Raw genomic sequence first — 17,481 nt, forward strand, 5'->3', positions numbered from 1 at the left:
CTAGTTTCTTTAATAGAGACACTTCAAAGTCAATCAGCTCCGAACATTCTCCAGAGAATAATACCGGTACTGTTTCCCTCTGTCCTGTCTGGTCTGTCTGTCTGTCTTCTGTCTGTCTGTCTGTCTGTCGTCGTCTGTCTGTCTGTCTGTCTGTCTGTCTGTCTGTCTGTCTGTCTGTCTACCAGGCTATACTGTTATACTGGCTCTCCCCTCGCAGCTCTATCACTATCTTTCTATCAGTCTGTCTGTTTCTCTCCCTCTGCCATGTCTCCCACTCTCTGTCCATCACCACCTAGCTTCTCCCACCTCATTAACTCACGGTCTGTCATCAACACACACACCACACACACACACACCACACACACACACCCCCCAACTCCACCCCTACACACACCCCCAACTCCACCCCTACACACACACACACACACACACACACCCCAACTCCTACACACCACACCCCAAACTCCCCCCAACTCCACCCCTACACACACACACACACACACACACACCACACACACACCACACCCCAACTCCACCCCTACACCACACACACACACCCCAACTCCACCCCTACACACCCCCACTCCACCCCTACACACACAACCCCCCACTCCACCCCTACACACACCACACACACACACCCCCAACCCAACTCCACCCTACCACCCCCCCAACTCCACCCCTACACACACACACCCACCCCCCCCCAACTCCACCCCTACACACACACCCACACACCCACCCCACCCACCCCCCAACTCCACCCCTACACCACACACACACACCCCCCAACTCCACCCCCACACACCCACACCCCCCCCCCAACTCCACCCCTACACACCACACACACACACACACCACATCCCCCACACCACCCCTACACACACCCCCAACTCCACCCCTACACACACACACCACACCCAACTCCCCCCTACACACACACACACACACCCCAACTCCACCCCTACACCCCCCCCCAACTCCACCCCTACACCCACACCCCAACTCCACCCTACACACCCACACCACACACAACCCCAACACACACACACCACCCACCCCCCAACTCCACCCCTACACACACACCCCCCCCCCAACTCCACCCCTACACACACACACACACCCACACACACACACCCACCCACCCCCAACTCCCCCCCCCCCTACACACACCACCCACACACACACACTCGTACCCGGGGCAGCTATGGTACTCCTTTGATGCTGGTGAGTTCCTCGGCGGGACGCTCCTCGATGACAATGTGCCGGCCGTCTCCAGACTCAGGTCACATGACGTGCTGGGCGCCGCCACGTAGAATGGGATCCCATGGTGCTTTGCGGCGATGGCCAGCTGTACGTGCCGATTTTGTTGGCCGTGTCGCCGTTAGCAACCACCCTGTCCGCCCCTACGACAACAGCTGAGACAGGGAGAGAGAGAGAGAGGGGAGAGGAAGAGAGAGAGATAAAATTACAGTATACGATAAGAGATGGATAGAACATCAAACCAGACCAGTTATTGGAAAGACAGGAAGAGAAGGAAACAAAAGGCAGACAGCATCAGGCAGTCAGGCATCAGTCAGGCAGTCAGTCAGTCAGGCAGTCAGTCAGGCAGTCAGTCAGGCAGTCAGTCAGGCAGTCAGGCAGTCAGGCAGTCAGGCAGTCAGTCAGGCAGGCAGTCAGTCAGGCAGTCAGGCAGTCAGTCAGGCAGTCAGTCAGGCAGTCAGTCAGGCAGTCAGTCAGGCAGGCAGGCAGGCAGTCAGTCAGTCAGGCAGTCAGGCAGTCAGGCAGTCAGTCAGGCAGTCAGTCAGGCAGTCAGTCAGGCAGTCAGTCAGGCAGACAGTCAGGCAGGCAGTCAGTCAGGCAGTCAGTCAGGCAGTCAGTCAGGCAGTCAGTCAGTCAGGCAGTCAGACTGGGTATACCTGTGATGCTCTTCTCTCTCATGGTGAGTGCAGCCATGCTGTCTGTGATGAGAGTAGCAGGGAACCCTTCAGCCACGGCCTCATAGGCTGTCAGTCTGGCCCCTTGGTTATAGGGTCTGGTCTCTGTACAATACATCCGCTTCAGTCTGCCTAGAGCATGGAGGGAACGCACCACACCTGGAGATACACACACTGGTTATAGACTAGTACTAGAGCCCAGAGACACACTGGTTATAGACTAGTACTAGAGCACAGAGACACACTGGTTATAGACTAGTACTAGAGCACAGAGACACACTGGTTATAGACTAGTACTAGAGCACAGAGACACACTGGTTATAGACTAGTACTAGAGCACAGAGACACACTGGTTATAGACTAGTACTAGAGCACAGAGACACACTGGTTATAGTCTAGTACTAGAGCACGGAGACACACTGGTTATAGACTAGTACTAGAGCACAGAGACACACTGGTTATAGTCTAGTACTAGAGCACAGAGACACACTGGTTATAGACTAGTACTAGAGCACAGAGACACACTGGTTATAGACTAGTACTAGAGCACAGAGACACACTGGTTATAGTCTAGTACTAGAGCACAGAGACACACTGGTTATAGACTAGTACTAGAGCACGAGACACACTGGTTATAGACTAGTACTAGAGCACAGAGACACACTGGTTATAGACTAGTACTAGAGCACAGAGACACACTGGTTATAGTCTAGTACTAGAGCACGGAACACACTGGTTATAGACTAGTACTAGAGCACAGAGACACACTGGTTATAGACTAGTACTAGAGCACAGAGACACACTGGTTATAGTCTAGTACTAGAGCACAGAGACACACTGGTTATAGTCTAGTACTAGAGCACAGAGACACACTGGTTATAGTCTAGTACTAGAGCACAGAGACACACTGGTTATAGTCTAGTACTAGAGCACAGAGACACACTGGTTATAGACTAGTACTAGAGCACAGAGACACACTGGTTATAGTCTAGTACTAGAGCACAGAGACACACTGGTTATAGACTAGTACTAGAGCACAGAGACACACTGGTTATAGTCTAGTACTAGAGCACGGAGACACACTGGTTATAGACTAGTACTAGAGCACAGAGACACACTGGTTATAGACTAGTACTAGAGCACAGAGACACACTGGTTATAGACTAGTACTAGAGCACAGAGACACACTGGTTATAGACTAGTACTAGAGCACAAAGACACACTGGTTATAGACTAGTACTAGAGCACAGAGACACACTGGTTATAGTCTAGTACTAGAGCACAGAGACACTGGTTATAGACTAGTACTAGAGCACAGAGACACACTGGTTATAGACTAGTACTAGAGCACAGAGACACTGGTTATAGTCTAGTACTAGAGCACAGAGACACACTGGTTATAGACTAGTACTAGAGCACAGAGACACACTGGTTATAGACTAGTACTAGAGCACAGAGACACACTAGTTATAGACTAGTACTAGAGCACAGAGACACTGGTTATAGTCTAGTACTAGAGCACAGAGACACACTGGTTATAGACTAGTACTAGAGCACAGAGACACACTGGTTATAGACTAGTACTAGAGCACAGAGACACACTAGTTATAGACTAGTACTAGAGCACAGAGACACACTAGTTATAGACTAGTACTAGAGCACAGAGACACACTGGTTATAGACTAGTACTAGAGCACAGAGACACACTGGTTATAGACTAGTACTAGAGCACAGAGACACACTGGTTATAGACTAGTACTAGAGCACAGAGACACACTGGTTATAGTCTAGTACTAGAGCACAGAGACACACTGGTTATAGACTAGTACTAGAGCACAGAGACACACTGGTTATAGTCTAGTACTAGAGCACAGAGACACACCGGTTATAGACTAGTACTAGAGCACAGAGACACACCGGTTATAGACTAGTACTAGAGCACAGAGACACACTGGTTATAGTCTAGTACTAGAGCACAGAGACACACTGGTTATAGACTAGTACTAGAGCACAGAGACACACTGGTTATAGACTAGTACTAGAGCACAGAGACACTGGTTATAGACTAGTACTAGAGCACAGAGACACACTGGTTATAGTCTAGTACTAAGCACAGAGACACCTGGTTATAGACTAGTACTAGAGCACAGACACACTGGTTTATAGACTAGTACTAGAGCACAGAGACACACTGGTTATAGACTAGTACTAGAGCACAGAGACACACTGGTTATAGACTAGTACTAGAGCACAGAGACACACTGGTTATAGACTAGTACTAGAGCACAGAGACACACTGGTTATAGTCTAGTACTAGAGCACAGAGACACACTGGTTATAGTCTAGTACTAGAGCACAGAGACACACTGGTTATAGTCTAGTACTAGAGCACAGAGACACACTGGTTATAGACTAGTACTAGAGCACAGACACACTGGTTATAGACTAGTACTAGAGCACAGAGACACACTGGTTATAGTCTAGTACTAGAGCACAGACACACTGGTTATAGTCTAGTACTAGAGCACAGAGACACACTGGTTATAGTCTAGTACTAGAGCACAGAGACACACTGGTTATAGACTAGTACTAGAGCACAGAGACACACTGGTTATAGACTAGTACTAGAGCACAAGACACACTGGTTATAGACTAGTACTAGAGCACAGAGACACACTGGTTATAGACTAGTACTAGAGCACAGAGACACACTGGTTATAGTCTAGTACTAGAGCACAGAGACACACTGGTTATAGACTAGTACTAGAGCACAGAGACACACTGGTTATAGACTAGTACTAGAGCACAGAGACACACTGGTTATAGACTAGTACTAGAGCACAGAGACACACTGGTTATAGACTAGTACTAGAGCATGGAGACTCTCTGTCTGTCTGTCTTACCCAGTGCGGTGCCGTATCCTGCCGTGGCCAGTGACCCTGTGTTGCAGTGAGTTAAGATAGTGACAGAGTCTCGGGGAACACCAGACAGGTGTGTTGAGCTCCGTAGTTACCGATCTTCTTGTTGTCATTGACATCACGCTCCAGCATCTCCTCGATCCAGCCAATCACTGCAGGATGGGCGGGGATTAGAGGAGAGGGAGTGTGTCTGTCAAAGCAGTTTTCACCATCATCTTCCCTTTAACTTCTGATCTACTCTTTAGTTTAGTCCACTTTCATGTTCTCTCACTGTCTCTCTCTCCATCTGGTCTCTCCCTACACCCCTTCCTCCCTCCCTACACCCCTCCCTCTCTCCCTACACCCCTCCCTCTCTCCCTACACCCCTCCCTCCCTCCCTACACCCATCCCCCTCTCCCTCTCCCTACACCCATCCCTCTCTCTCCCTCCCTACATCCCTCCCTCCCTACACCCATCCCTCCTCTCTCCTCCCTACACCCCTCCCTCCCTCCCTACACCCATCCCTCTCTCTCCCTCCCTACACCCCTCCCTCCCTACACCCATCCCCCTCCCTACACCCCTCCCTCTCTCTCCCTCCCTACACCCCCCCCCCTCCCTACACCCATCCCCCTCTCTCCCTCTCCCTACACCCATCCCTCTCTCTCCCTCCCTACATCCCTCCCTCCCTCCCTCCCTACACCCATCCCTCCCTACACCCATCCCTCTCTCTCCCTCCCTACACCCATCCCTCCCTCTCTCTCCCTACACCCCTCCCTCTCTCCCTACACCCCTCCCTCCCTCCCTACACCCATCCCTCCCTCTCTCTCCCTACACCCCTCCCTCTCTCCCTACACCCCTCCCTCTCTCCCTACACCCCATCCCTCTCTCCCTACACCCATCCCTCTCTCTCCCTCCCTACATCCCTCCCTCCCTCCCTCCACCCATCCCTCCCTCCCTACACCCATCTCTCCCTCTCCCTACACCCTCCCTCTCTCTCCCTCCCTACACCCATCCCTCCCTCCCTCTCTACACCCATCCCCTCCCTCCCTCCCTACACCCATCCCTCCCTCTCTCTCCCTACACCCCTCCCTCCCTCCCTACACCCCTCCCTCTCCCTACACCCATCCCTCTCTCCCTACACCCATCCCTCTCTCTCCCTACACCCCTCCCTCCCTCCCTCCCTCCCTCCCTCCCTACACCCATCCCTCTCCCTCCCTACACCCATCCCTCTCTCTCCCTCCCTACACCCATCCCTCCCTCTCTCTCCCTACACCCCTCCCTCTCTCCCTACACCCATCCCTCCCTCCCTACACCCATCCCTCTCTCTCCCTCTACACCCCTCCCTACACCCATCCCTCCCGCTCTCTCCCTCCCTCCCTACATCCATCCATCCCTCCTTCCCTCTCTCTCTACATCCATACCTCTCTCCCTCTATTCATCCCTCTCTCCTTACCTCTCTCCCTCTATTCATCCCTCCCTCCCTCTATTCATCCCTCTCTCCCTCTATTCATCCCTCCCTCCTTACCTCTCTCCCTCCCTCCATCCCTCTCTCCCCTTTATTCATCTCTCTCTCCCTCTATTCATCTCTCTCTCCCTCTATTCATTCCTCTCTCCCTCTATTCATCCCTCTCTCCATCCCTCTCTCCCTCTATTCATCTCTCTCTCCCTCTATTCATCCCTCCCTCCCTCTATTCATCCCTCTCTCCATCCCTCTCTCCCTCTATTCATCCTTCCCTCCCTCTATTCATCTCTCTCTCCCTCTATTCATCCCTCCCTCCTTACCTCTCTCCCTCCCTCCATCCCTCTCTCCCTTTATTCATCTCTCTCTCCCTCTATTCATCTCTCTCTCCCTCTATTCATTCCTCTCTCCCTCTATTCATCCCTCTCTCCATCCCTCTCTCCCTCTATTCATCTCTCTCTCCCTCTATTCATCCCTCCCTCCCTCTATTCATCCCTCCCTCCCTCTATTCATCTCTCTCTCCCTCTATTCATCTCTCTCTCCCTCTAATCATCCATCTCTCCCTCTATTCATCCCTCTCTCCCTCTATTCATCCCTCTCTCCATCTATTCATCCCTCTCTCTCTCTATTCATCCCTCTCTCCCTCTATTCATCCCTCTCTCCCTCTATTCATCCCTCTCTCCCTCTATTCATCCCTCTCTCCATCCCTCTCTCCCTCTATTCATCCCTCTCTCCATCCCTCTCTCCCTCTATTCATCCCTCTCTCCCTCTATTCATCCATCTCTCCCTCTATTCATCCCTCTCTCTCTCTATTCATCCCTCTCTCCCTCTATTCATCCCTCTCTCCATCTCTCTCTCCCTCTATTCATCCCTCTCTCCCTCTATTCATCCCTCTCTCCATACCTCTCTCCCTCTATTCATCCCTCTCTCCCTCTATTCATCCCTCTCTCCATCTCTCTCTCCCTCTATTCATCCCTCTCTCCCTCTATTCATCCCTCTCTCCATACCTCTCTCCCTCTATTCATCCCTCTCTCCATCTCTCTCTCCCTCTATTCATCCCTCTCTCCCTCTATTCATCTCCCTCTATTCATCCCTCTCTCCCTCTATTCATCTCTCTCTCCCTCTATTCATCCCTCTCTCCCTCTATTCATCCCTCTCTCCCTCTATTCATCCCTCTCTCCCTCTATTCATCCCTCTCTCCATCCCTCTCTCCCTCTATTCATCCCTCTCTCTCTCTCTCTCTATTCATCCCTCTCTCCCTCTATTCATCCCTCTCTCCATCCCTCTCTCCATCCCTCTCTCCCTCTATTCATCCCTCTCTCCCTCTCTCCATCCCTCTCTCCCTCTATTCATCCCTCTCTCCCTCTATTCATCCCTCTCTCCATCCCTCTCTCCATACCTCTCTCCCTCTATTCATCCCTCTCTCCCTCCCTCTCTCCATCCCTCTCTCCCTCTATTCATCCCTCTCTCCCTCTATTCATCCCTCTCTCCCTCTATTCATCCCTCTATTCATCCCTCTCTCCCTCTATTCATCCCTCTCTCCCTCTATTCATCTCTCTCTCCCTCTATTCATCCCTCTCTCCATATCTCTCTCCATACCTCTCTCCCTCTATTCATCCCTCTCTCCATACCTCTCTCCCTCTATTCATCCCTCTCTCCCTCTCTCCATCCCTCTCTCCCTCTATTCATCCCTCTCTCTCTCTCTATTCATCTCTCTCTCCCTCTATTCATCCCTCTCTCCCTCTATTCATCTCTCTCTCCCTCTATTCATCTCTCTCTCCCTCTATTCATCCCTCTATTCATCCCTCTCTCCCTCTATTCATCCCTCTATTCATCCCTCTCTCCCTCTATTCATCCCTCTCTCCCTCTATTCATCTCTCTCTCCCTCTATTCATCCCTCTCTCCATACCTCTCTGTGAGTTGTTCTGGGTTTTTCTCCATGCTCTCGTTCTCGGCAAACTCCATCAGTTCCCGGGCGGCCCGGCCCATATTGACGGCCGTGGGTCTTGCCGAAGTCAGGTGACACAGAGACTCCCGGATGAAGGTCACGGGGTCGTTGCCCCCGGCACCTGCACGCAGCTCCACTGCCAGGCTCAGACAACCTACGATGGCAATGGCAGGAGCCCCCCGCACCTGGAGGGATGGAGAAGGAATGGAGAGGGGGAGAAGGAATGGAGGGGGAGAAGGAATGGAGGGGGAGAAGGAATGGAGGGGGAGAAGGAATGGAGGGGAGAAGGAATGGAGGGGGGGAGAAGGAATGGAGGGGGAGAAGGAATGGAGGGATGGAGAAGGAATGGAGGGATGGAGAAGGAATGGAGGGGGAGAAGGAATGGAGGGGTGGAGAAGGAATGGAGGGATGGAGAAGGAATGGAGGGATGGAGAAGGAATGGAGGGGGAGAAGGAATGGAGGGAGGGAGAAGGAATGGAGGGATAGAAAAGGAATGGAGGGGGAGAAGGAATGGAGGGGAGAAGGAATGGAGGAGGAATGGGAGGATAGAAAGGAATGGAGGGGGAGAGGAATGGAGGGGGAGAAGGAATGGAGGAGGAATGGAGAGATGGAGAAGGAATGGAGGGATAGAAAAGGAATGGAGGGGGAGAAGGAATGGAGGGAGGGAGAAGGAATGGAGGGGGAGAAGGAATGGAGGAGGAATGGAGAGATGGAGAAGGAATGGAGGGATAGAAAAGGAATGGAGGGGGAGAAGGAATGGAGGGGGAGAAGGAATGGAGGGGGGGAGAAGGAATGGAGGGATAGAAAAGGAATGGAGGGGGAGAAGGAATGGAGGGGGAGAAGGAATGGAGGGAGGGAGAAGGAATGGAGGGGGAGAAGGAATGGAGGGGGAGAAGGAATGGAGGGGGAGAAGGAATGGAGGGATAGAAAAGGAATGGAGGGGGAGAAGGAATGGAGAGGGGGAGAAGGAATGGAGGGATAGAAAAGGAATGGAGGGGGAGAAGGAATGGAGGGGGAGAAGGAATGGAGGGGGAGAAGGAATGGAGGGGGAGAAGGAATGGAGGGGGAGAAGGAATGGAGGGATGGAGAAGGAATGGAGGGGGAGAAGGAATGGAGGGGGAGAAGGAATGGAGGGATGGAGAAGGAATGGAGGGGGGAGAAGGAATGGAGGGGGAGAAGGAATGGAGGGGGAGAAGGAATGGAGGGGGAGAAGGAATGGAGGGGGAGAAGGAATGGAGGGGGAGAAGGAATGGAGGGGGAGAAGGAATGGAGGGGGAGAAGGAATGGAGGGGGAGAAGGAATGGAGGGGGAGAAGGAATGGAGGGGGAGAAGGAATGGAGGGGGAGAAGGAATGGAGGGGGAACCAGACATCATGTTGGAATTGAGCCTTTGAACATTTCTTGTAATCCTCCAGGTAAACCAGAGGGGAGGACCTGTGTGTCTATCAAACTCTCTCATTGGTCTTTATCATACACCTGTCTCCTCCCATCTCTCCTGGCCTGCTGGAACCCCCAAACTCCTCTAGAACTCTCCTGTCCAGAAGACCTTGTCTTGCAGTTAGCTGGATGACTGAAACTATGCAGTACGAGGCTTACCAGACAGGACCATATGCAGGCAATACCAGACAGGACCGTATTCAGGCAATACCAGACAGGACCGTATACAGGCAATACCAGACAGGACCGTATTCAGGCAATACCAGACAGGACCGTATACAGGCAATACCAGACAGGACCGTATGCAGGCAATACCAGACAGGACCGTATGCAGGCAATACCAGACAGGACCGTATGCAGGCAATACCAGACAGGACCATATGCAGGCAATACCAGACAGGACTATATGCAGGCAATACCAGACAGGACCGTATTCAGGCAATACCAGACAGGACCATATACAGGCAATACCAGACAGGACTATATGCAGGCAATACCAGACAGGACCGTATGCAGGCAATACCAGACAGGACCATATGCAGGCAATACCAGACAGGACTATATGCAGGCAATACCAGACAGGACCGTATGCAGGCAATACCAGACAGGACCATATGCAGGCAATACCAGACAGGACTATATGCAGGCAATACCAGACAGGACCGTATGCAGGCAATACCAGACAGGACCATATGCAGGCACTACCAGACAGGACCGTATGCAGGCAATACCAGACAGGACCGTATACAGGCAATACCAGACAGGACCGTATGCAGGCAATACCAGACAGGACCATATACAGGCAATACCAGACAGGACCGTATGCAGGCAATACCAGACAGGACCGTATGCAGGCAATACCAGACAGGACCATATGCAGGCAATACCAGACAGGACTATATGCAGGCAATACCAGACAGGACCGTATGCAGGCAATACCAGACAGGACCATATGCAGGCACTACCAGACAGGACCGTATGCAGGCAATACCAGACAGGACCGTATTCAGGCAATACCAGACAGGACCGTATTCAGGCAATACCAGACAGGACCGTATGCAGGCAATACCAGACAGGACCGTATGCAGGCAATACCAGACAGGACCGTATGCAGGCAATACCAGACAGGACCGTATGCAGGCAATACCAGACAGGACCGTATTCAGGCAATACCAGACAGGACCGTATGCAGGCAATACCAGACAGGACCGTATGCAGGCAATACCAGACAGGACCGTATGCAGGCAATACCAGACAGGACCGTATGCAGGCAATACCAGACAGGACCGTATGCAGGCAATATCAGACAGGACCGTATGCAGGCAATACCAGACAGGACCGTATGCAGGCAATACCAGACAGGACCGTATGTAGGCAATCCCTGACAGGACCATATGCAGGCAATACCAGACAGGACCGTATTCAGGCAATACCAGACAGGACCGTATGCAGGCAATACCAGACAGGACCATATGCAGGCAATCCCTGACAGGACCATATGCAGGCAATACCAGACAGGACCATATGCAGACAATCCCTGACATGACGTACACACACACGCCCTCTAACCACTAGCGACCTGCCGACACAAAGCAGGGATAGTCAGGACACACAGACAGCAGGACAGTGAGTGGTGGTGTATGACGTCACCGGCAGCTCGGAATCATCCATCCCCAGGGACACTACTATTACTATCACCATGACGACATCATACTGTTTAAGAGGCATTCCATCACAGGTCTGAAGCTCAGATGTATTGCATCTCAGTGTGTGTGTGTGTGTGTGTGTGTGTGTGTGTGTGTGTGTGTGTGTGTGTGTGTGTGTGTGTGTGTGTGTGTGAGAGAGAGAGAGAGAGACAAAGAGGGAGATGAAGAGAGGGTGTCTGTATCAATGGAAGGAGGTTTATTATGAATAATAAAATAAAAGGGAAGCAGTCTGTTTGACGATCAACAAAACACCTCTCCCCATCAGAACCGCTCTGATAAAAGCCGTCGCCAAACACTAATAAAGAGTCAACAAGCCGCAGAACACCGACTGCAGGCGCGAACAAAACCCCGGGAATCGGTCATTAATAATGCATAGACAATCTTTACCGTGACAGCCAGAGAAAGGGAGCGAGGGGGTGGGCGTTTTCATGGTTGGGATTTAACCCGTGCCACCGACGTTAACCCGTGCCACCGACAAAACCACCGTGCGGATACCTGGCACGGTGGTTTTGTCGGTGGCACGGGTTAACGTTAAACGGTAAATAAATAATTGGATCCATTGTCGCTTAGGATCACGTTAAATTGACAAACCGGGCCGGTGGCTGGTAAAAGTGACACACTGTGTATGTGATCCAACCCCGACCGTCCACACCGGGGCCGCTATTTCATGCAATACGGCGCTGCGGACGGTAGTAATCGGTGGAAATAGCAGGGACAGTCAAAACACACAGGCCTTGGACTTCAACAAAGAGCCAATCACAGGCCACAAGCCCTTCGCCCCATGCACAACACCGTCCAGATATGCGCTGTGACAGAACCGAGAGCAGGGTGCCCAGATCACACTAAATATACACCCTGTTTGACACAAAGACACCCGCAGCCAGCATAGCTACACACACTGTGGTGGAAACACTGCTAGCTAGAAACACACACGGGGAGGTGACACGTAGTGAGGGTGGAATAGTAAAGGAAACGAAAGAGGGAGAAGACAGAGTGAGTGATATTTCTTGCCTTCATGGACTTGATCGCTTCATAGCCGTCCTGCACTGTGCGGACCTCGTCGAACACAGTTTCCTGCGGTAGGAGCAGCTGGTTAAGAATCTGCAGAGATCCGGCCCGGTAACGGATCGCCTCGAGCGTCATGACCCGCGAACGAGATGGATCGGATGGCACAACACACACACACACTCCTCCCGGTTGCCGTTTCGAATCGTCGTGGGTTGGTAGAGGATAAAAGTGCTGGAAAATGAATACTAACTGTCTGGGGGAAAAAGAGAGGGGGAGCTCAGAAAACCTCTGTCTGACACACATACGGAACCACGTGCTTACCCCGGCAGGAAACCGACCCTGCCTTTCCCAGCTCTGTCCACGCCCACCTCTCGCGCTCTTTTTCGGCGGTGACAGGCCTTCACTCTTCTCCTCCTCCTCTCTCTTCTCCCCCTCTTCTCCCCCTCCTCTCTCTTCTCCCCCTCCGTGTTGTTTGTAGAAATGTAGCGTTCAGATCAATTGTATTAGCATAACTGGAGGAGTTGAGCCAGTGCTCTTTCTTACCCTTCAACAATGGAGCAGACTGCAGCCTCCTCTCATCTCGGGGTTTAGGGAGAACGAAGGAACAAATACTGAAGCCATTGTCTATAGTCCTCTCTCTGCAGCTATAGAGCTACACAGATTATGCTGTACAGACGAGACTAGCGCTATAGTGTCTGAGCTATATACAACATCATAAACCTCACTGTATAGACTGTACTATAGTCATCACTGTATAGACTGTACTATAGTCATCTCTATAGACTGTACTATAGTCCTCACTGTATAGACTGTACTATAGTCATCACTGTATAGACTGTACTATAGTCCTCACTGTATTGACTGTACTATAGTCATCTCTATAGACTGTACTATAGTCCTCACTGTATTGACTGTACTATAGTCCTCACTGTATAGACTGTACTATAGTTCTCACTGTATAGACTGTACTATAGTTCTCACTGTATAGACTGTACTATAGTCCTCACTGTAATGACTGTACTATAATCCTCTGTATAGACTGTACTATAGTCCTCTGTATAGACTGTACTATAATCTTCACTGTATAGACTGTACTATAGTCATCTGTATAGACTGTACTATAGTCCTCCCTGGAGCACTATACTGATTTATAGACTTTAGTCTAGAGAATGTACTATAGAGACTTGACTAGCTGTATACTGAGCTATATACTATAGTCAGTCTAGAGAGATGATGTAGACAATACTGGTGTCTGGAGATGTCATCTGGAACCACCACTGGTATTTCCACCCACCCACCCACCCACCCACCCACCCACTCACTCACTCACTCACTCACTCACTCACTCACTCACTCACTCACTCAAATAAATTAAACAAACACAATATACAGGTTTAATTCATTCTGATATTTTAATCCAACCATGATTCCCCTCCCAAGACATTTGACAACATCATTATAATGCCAGTTAATAGTTCATTATCCATCACCTTTGGACACACACACACACACTTTCTTCATTTAAAAATAGAGCCATAGTCAATGCTGTATATATAATATATTAACAGGTCTATACTGACTGATTGCCAACAATGGGTACATTTTTAACATAAAAAAACAAACAAAACAAAAAACAGTGCTGATCTAGGATCTGTTTAGCCTCCAGGACTGGGAGTGTGTCTGGGTCTATAGAGGGGTAGAGGAGGAGATCTCAGGGTTTATAGAGGGGTAGAGGAGGAGACCTCAGTGTGTCTGGGTTTATAGAGGGGTAGAGGAGGAGACCTCAGGGTGTCTGGGTTTATAGAGGGGTAGAGGAGGAGACCTCAGGGTGTCTGGGTCTATAGAGGGGTAGAGGAGGAGATCTCAGGGTGTCTGGGTCTATAGAGGGGTAGAGGAGGAGACCTCAGGGTGTCTGGGTCTATAGAGGGGTAGAGGAGGAGATCTCAGGGTGTCTGGGTCCAGAGGGTAGAGGAGGAGACCTCAGGGTGTCTGGGTTTGTAGAGGAGGAGATCTCAGGGTGTCTGGGTCTATAGAGGGGTAGAGGAGGAGATCTCAGGGTGTCTGGGTCTATAGAGGGGTAGAGGAGGAGATCTCAGGGTGTCTGGGTTTATAGAGGGGTAGAGGAGGAGACCTCAGGGTGTCTGGGTCTATAGAGGGGTAGAGGAGGAGACCTCAGGGTGTCTGGGTTTATAGAGGGGTAGAGGAGGAGATCTCAGGGTTTATAGAGGGGTAGAGGAGGAGACCTCAGGGTGTCTGGGTCTATAGAGGGGTAGAGGAGGAGATCTCAGGGTGTCTGGGTCTATAGAGGGGTAGAGGAGGAGACCTCAGGGTGTCTGGGTTTATAGAGGGGTAGAGGAGGAGACCTCAGGGTGTCTGGGTCTATAGAGGGGTAGAGGAGGAGATCTCAGGGTGTCTGGGTCTATAGAGGGGTAGAGGAGGAGACCTCAGGGTGTCTGGGTTTGTAGAGGAGGAGATCTCAGGGTGTCTGGGTCTATAGAGGGGTAGAGGAGGAGACCTCAGGGTGTCTGGGTTTATAGAGGGGTAGAGGAGGAGATCTCAGGGTGTCTGGGTCTATAGAGGGGTAGAGGAGGAGACCTTAGTGTGTCTGGGTTTATAGAGGGGTAGAGGAGGAGACCTTGGTGTGTCTGGGTTTGTAGAGGAGGAGATCTCAGGGTGTCTGGGTCTATAGAGGGGTAGAGGAGGAGATCTCAGGGTGTCTGGGTCTATAGAGGGGTAGAGGAGGCGACCTTAGTGTGTCGGTCTATAGAGGGGTAGAGGAGGAGACCTTAGTATGTCTGGGTTTATAGAGGGGTAGAGGAGGAGACCTCAGGGTGTCTGGGTCTATAGAGGGGTAGAGGAGGAGATCTCAGGGTGTCTGGGTCTATAGAGGGGTAGAGGAGGAGACCTCAGGGTGTCTGGGTCTATAGAGGGGTAGAGGAGGAGATCTCAGGGTGTCTGGGTTCATAGAGGGGTAGAGGAGGAGACCTTAGTGTGTCTGGGTCTATAGAGGGGTAGAGGAGGAGATCTCAGGGTGTCTGGGTTCATAGAGGGGTAGAGGAGGAGACCTTAGTGTGTCTGGGTCTATAGAGGGGTAGAGGAGGAGATCTCAGGGTGTCTGGGTTCATAGAGGGGTAGAGGAGGAGACCTTAGTGTGTCTGGGTTTATAGAGGGGTAGAGGAGGAGACCTCAGGGTGTCTGGGTCTATAGAGGGGTAGAGGAGGAGACCTCAGGGTGTCTGGGTCCAGAGGGTAGAGGAGGAGATCTCAGGGTGTCTGGGTCCAGAGGGTAGAGGAGGAGACCTCAGGGTGTCTGAGTTTGTAGAGGGGTAGAGGAGGAGACCTCCTTTCTCTACCCAAAATCTGAGAAAAGGGGCTGACCTCAACACTGTAGGCAGCTGTGGTCCCCGGCCCGCCATGACCAAACCACACTCACTAAACAAATAGTATCCCCTCTGACAAGCTCTGCCTGTCTGTCTGCCCCTCTGTCTACCTGTCTGTCTCTCTCTCTCTCTCTCTGCCTGCCTGTCTGTCTCTCTCTCTGCCTGTCTGTCTCTCTCTGCCTGTCTGTCTCTCTCTCTCTCTCTGCCTGTCTGTCTCTCTCTCTCTCTCTGCCTGTCTGTCTCTCTCTGTCTGTGGAAGTCAGTAAGAAGTAAAGCGCGCATTTCCTGCCCATCACATTCGGAATGAGGAACAGGAAGTGCACTGAAGCCTCTTCTTCTCATTCTTAGAGGATCACTGTAGGATTTGGGGCCGACATCAGGCCAGCTTGGACACGGATTAAGTCACATACTGTATCTGCCGCTGGGGACTGACTGGGGGGGATTACACACCAAACTAACTGCACATGGGTCGCATCCCAAATGGAACACTATAGTGCACTAGATAGGGAACAGGGTGTCATTTGGGACACAGCCCATGACTTTCTGCCATCCAATCTGACCCAGAAACAGCACAAAGGCCTCTCTTGAAACCACAATTAACCCTCTCTGTTCTGTACCCTCCCAGCCCCCATCACCCTGACTGAAGTCTGTTCTGTACCCTCCCAGCCCCCATCACCCTGACTGAAGTCTGTTCTGTACCCTCCCAGCCCCCATCACCCTGACTGAAGTCTGTTCTGTACCCTCCCAGCCCCCATCACCCTGACTGAAGTCTGTTCTGTACCCCCTCCCAGCCCCCATCACCCTGACTGAAGTCTGTTCTGTACCCCCTCCCAGCCCCCATCACCCTGACTGAAGTCTGTTCTGTACCCTCCCAGCCCCCATCACCCTGACTGAAGTCTGTTCTGTACCCTCCCAGCCCCCATCACCCTGACTGAAGTCTGTTCTGTACCCTTCCAGCCCCCATCACCCTGACTGAAGTCTGTTCTGTACCCTCCCAGCCCCCATCACCCTGACTGAAGTCTGTTCTGTACCCTCCCAGCCCCCATCCCCCTGACTGAAGTCTGTTCTGTACCCTCCCAGCCCCCATCACCCTGACTGAAGTCTGTTCTGTACCCCTCCCAGCCCCCATCACCCTGACTGAAGTCTGTTCTGTACCCTCCCAGCCCCCATCACCCTGACTGAAGTCTGTTCTGTACCCTCCCAGCCCCCATCACCCTGACTGAAGTCTGTTCTGTACCCTCCCAGCCCCCATCACCCTGACTGAAGTCTGTTCTGTACCCTCTCAGTCCCCATCACCCTGACTGAAGTCTGTTCTGTACCCTCCCAGCCCCCATCACCCTGACTGAAGTCTGTTCTGTACCCTCCCAGCCCCCATCACCCTGACTGAAGTCTGTTCTGTACCCTCCCAGCCCCCATCACCCTGACTGAAGTCTGTTCTGTACCCTCTCAGCCCCCATCACCCTGACTGAAGTCTCTGACAGTCCCAGGCTCATTATGTCATCAATGAAGTTTGATGACGTCATAATTGGATTTAGCCCTTTGTAGAACATTCCAACTGATGACATCACAACCAGATGAAGCGATCCTTTGTTAAACATTCTGGTTGCGTCTCTGCTCAGACGTCACATGCATCAACCACTGGTTGCACGCCACGTCATCAACTGTGCACCAGATTGCTTTAACATGTGATGTGGTTAGCTGACATGTAAAA

General features: G+C 51.5%; 1 protein-coding gene and 1 long non-coding RNA gene across 6 annotated transcripts in view; both read right to left on the minus strand.

Moving 5' to 3' along the window:
• The window catches only part of mri1 (methylthioribose-1-phosphate isomerase 1), a 25,481-nt gene extending 12,744 nt beyond the window's left edge, over positions 1 to 12,737 (minus strand). Inside the window, exons 1-2 of the mRNA XM_029689912.1 lie at positions 12,395 to 12,737; positions 8,203 to 8,426 (exon numbers count right to left, since the gene is read on the minus strand). Coding sequence (XP_029545772.1) covers positions 8,203 to 8,426; positions 12,395 to 12,694 — 524 coding nt within the window. The 5' untranslated portion in view covers positions 12,695 to 12,737. The remainder of the gene's footprint in view (positions 1 to 8,202; positions 8,427 to 12,394) is intronic.
• Positions 12,738 to 14,848: 2,111 nt separating this feature from the next.
• LOC115147631 (uncharacterized) lies at positions 14,849 to 16,855 on the minus strand. Of its 5 annotated transcripts, none has more exons than XR_003866426.1 (2): positions 15,731 to 16,855; positions 14,849 to 15,098 (listed from the first exon to the last, which is right to left on the minus strand). It is a non-coding gene; the product is annotated as an uncharacterized LOC115147631 (long non-coding RNA). The 5 variants fall into 5 exon arrangements; XR_003866429.1 differs by lacking the exon at positions 15,731 to 16,855 and adding an exon at positions 15,457 to 15,503 and having other exon boundaries at positions 14,849 to 15,026; XR_003866427.1 differs by lacking the exon at positions 15,731 to 16,855 and adding an exon at positions 15,457 to 15,499.
• Positions 16,856 to 17,481: the final 626 nt, after the last annotated feature.

Source organism: Salmo trutta, chromosome 14, assembly GCF_901001165.1.
Source record: "Salmo trutta chromosome 14, fSalTru1.1, whole genome shotgun sequence".
NCBI classification, from domain to species: Eukaryota; Metazoa; Chordata; class Actinopteri; order Salmoniformes; family Salmonidae; genus Salmo; species Salmo trutta.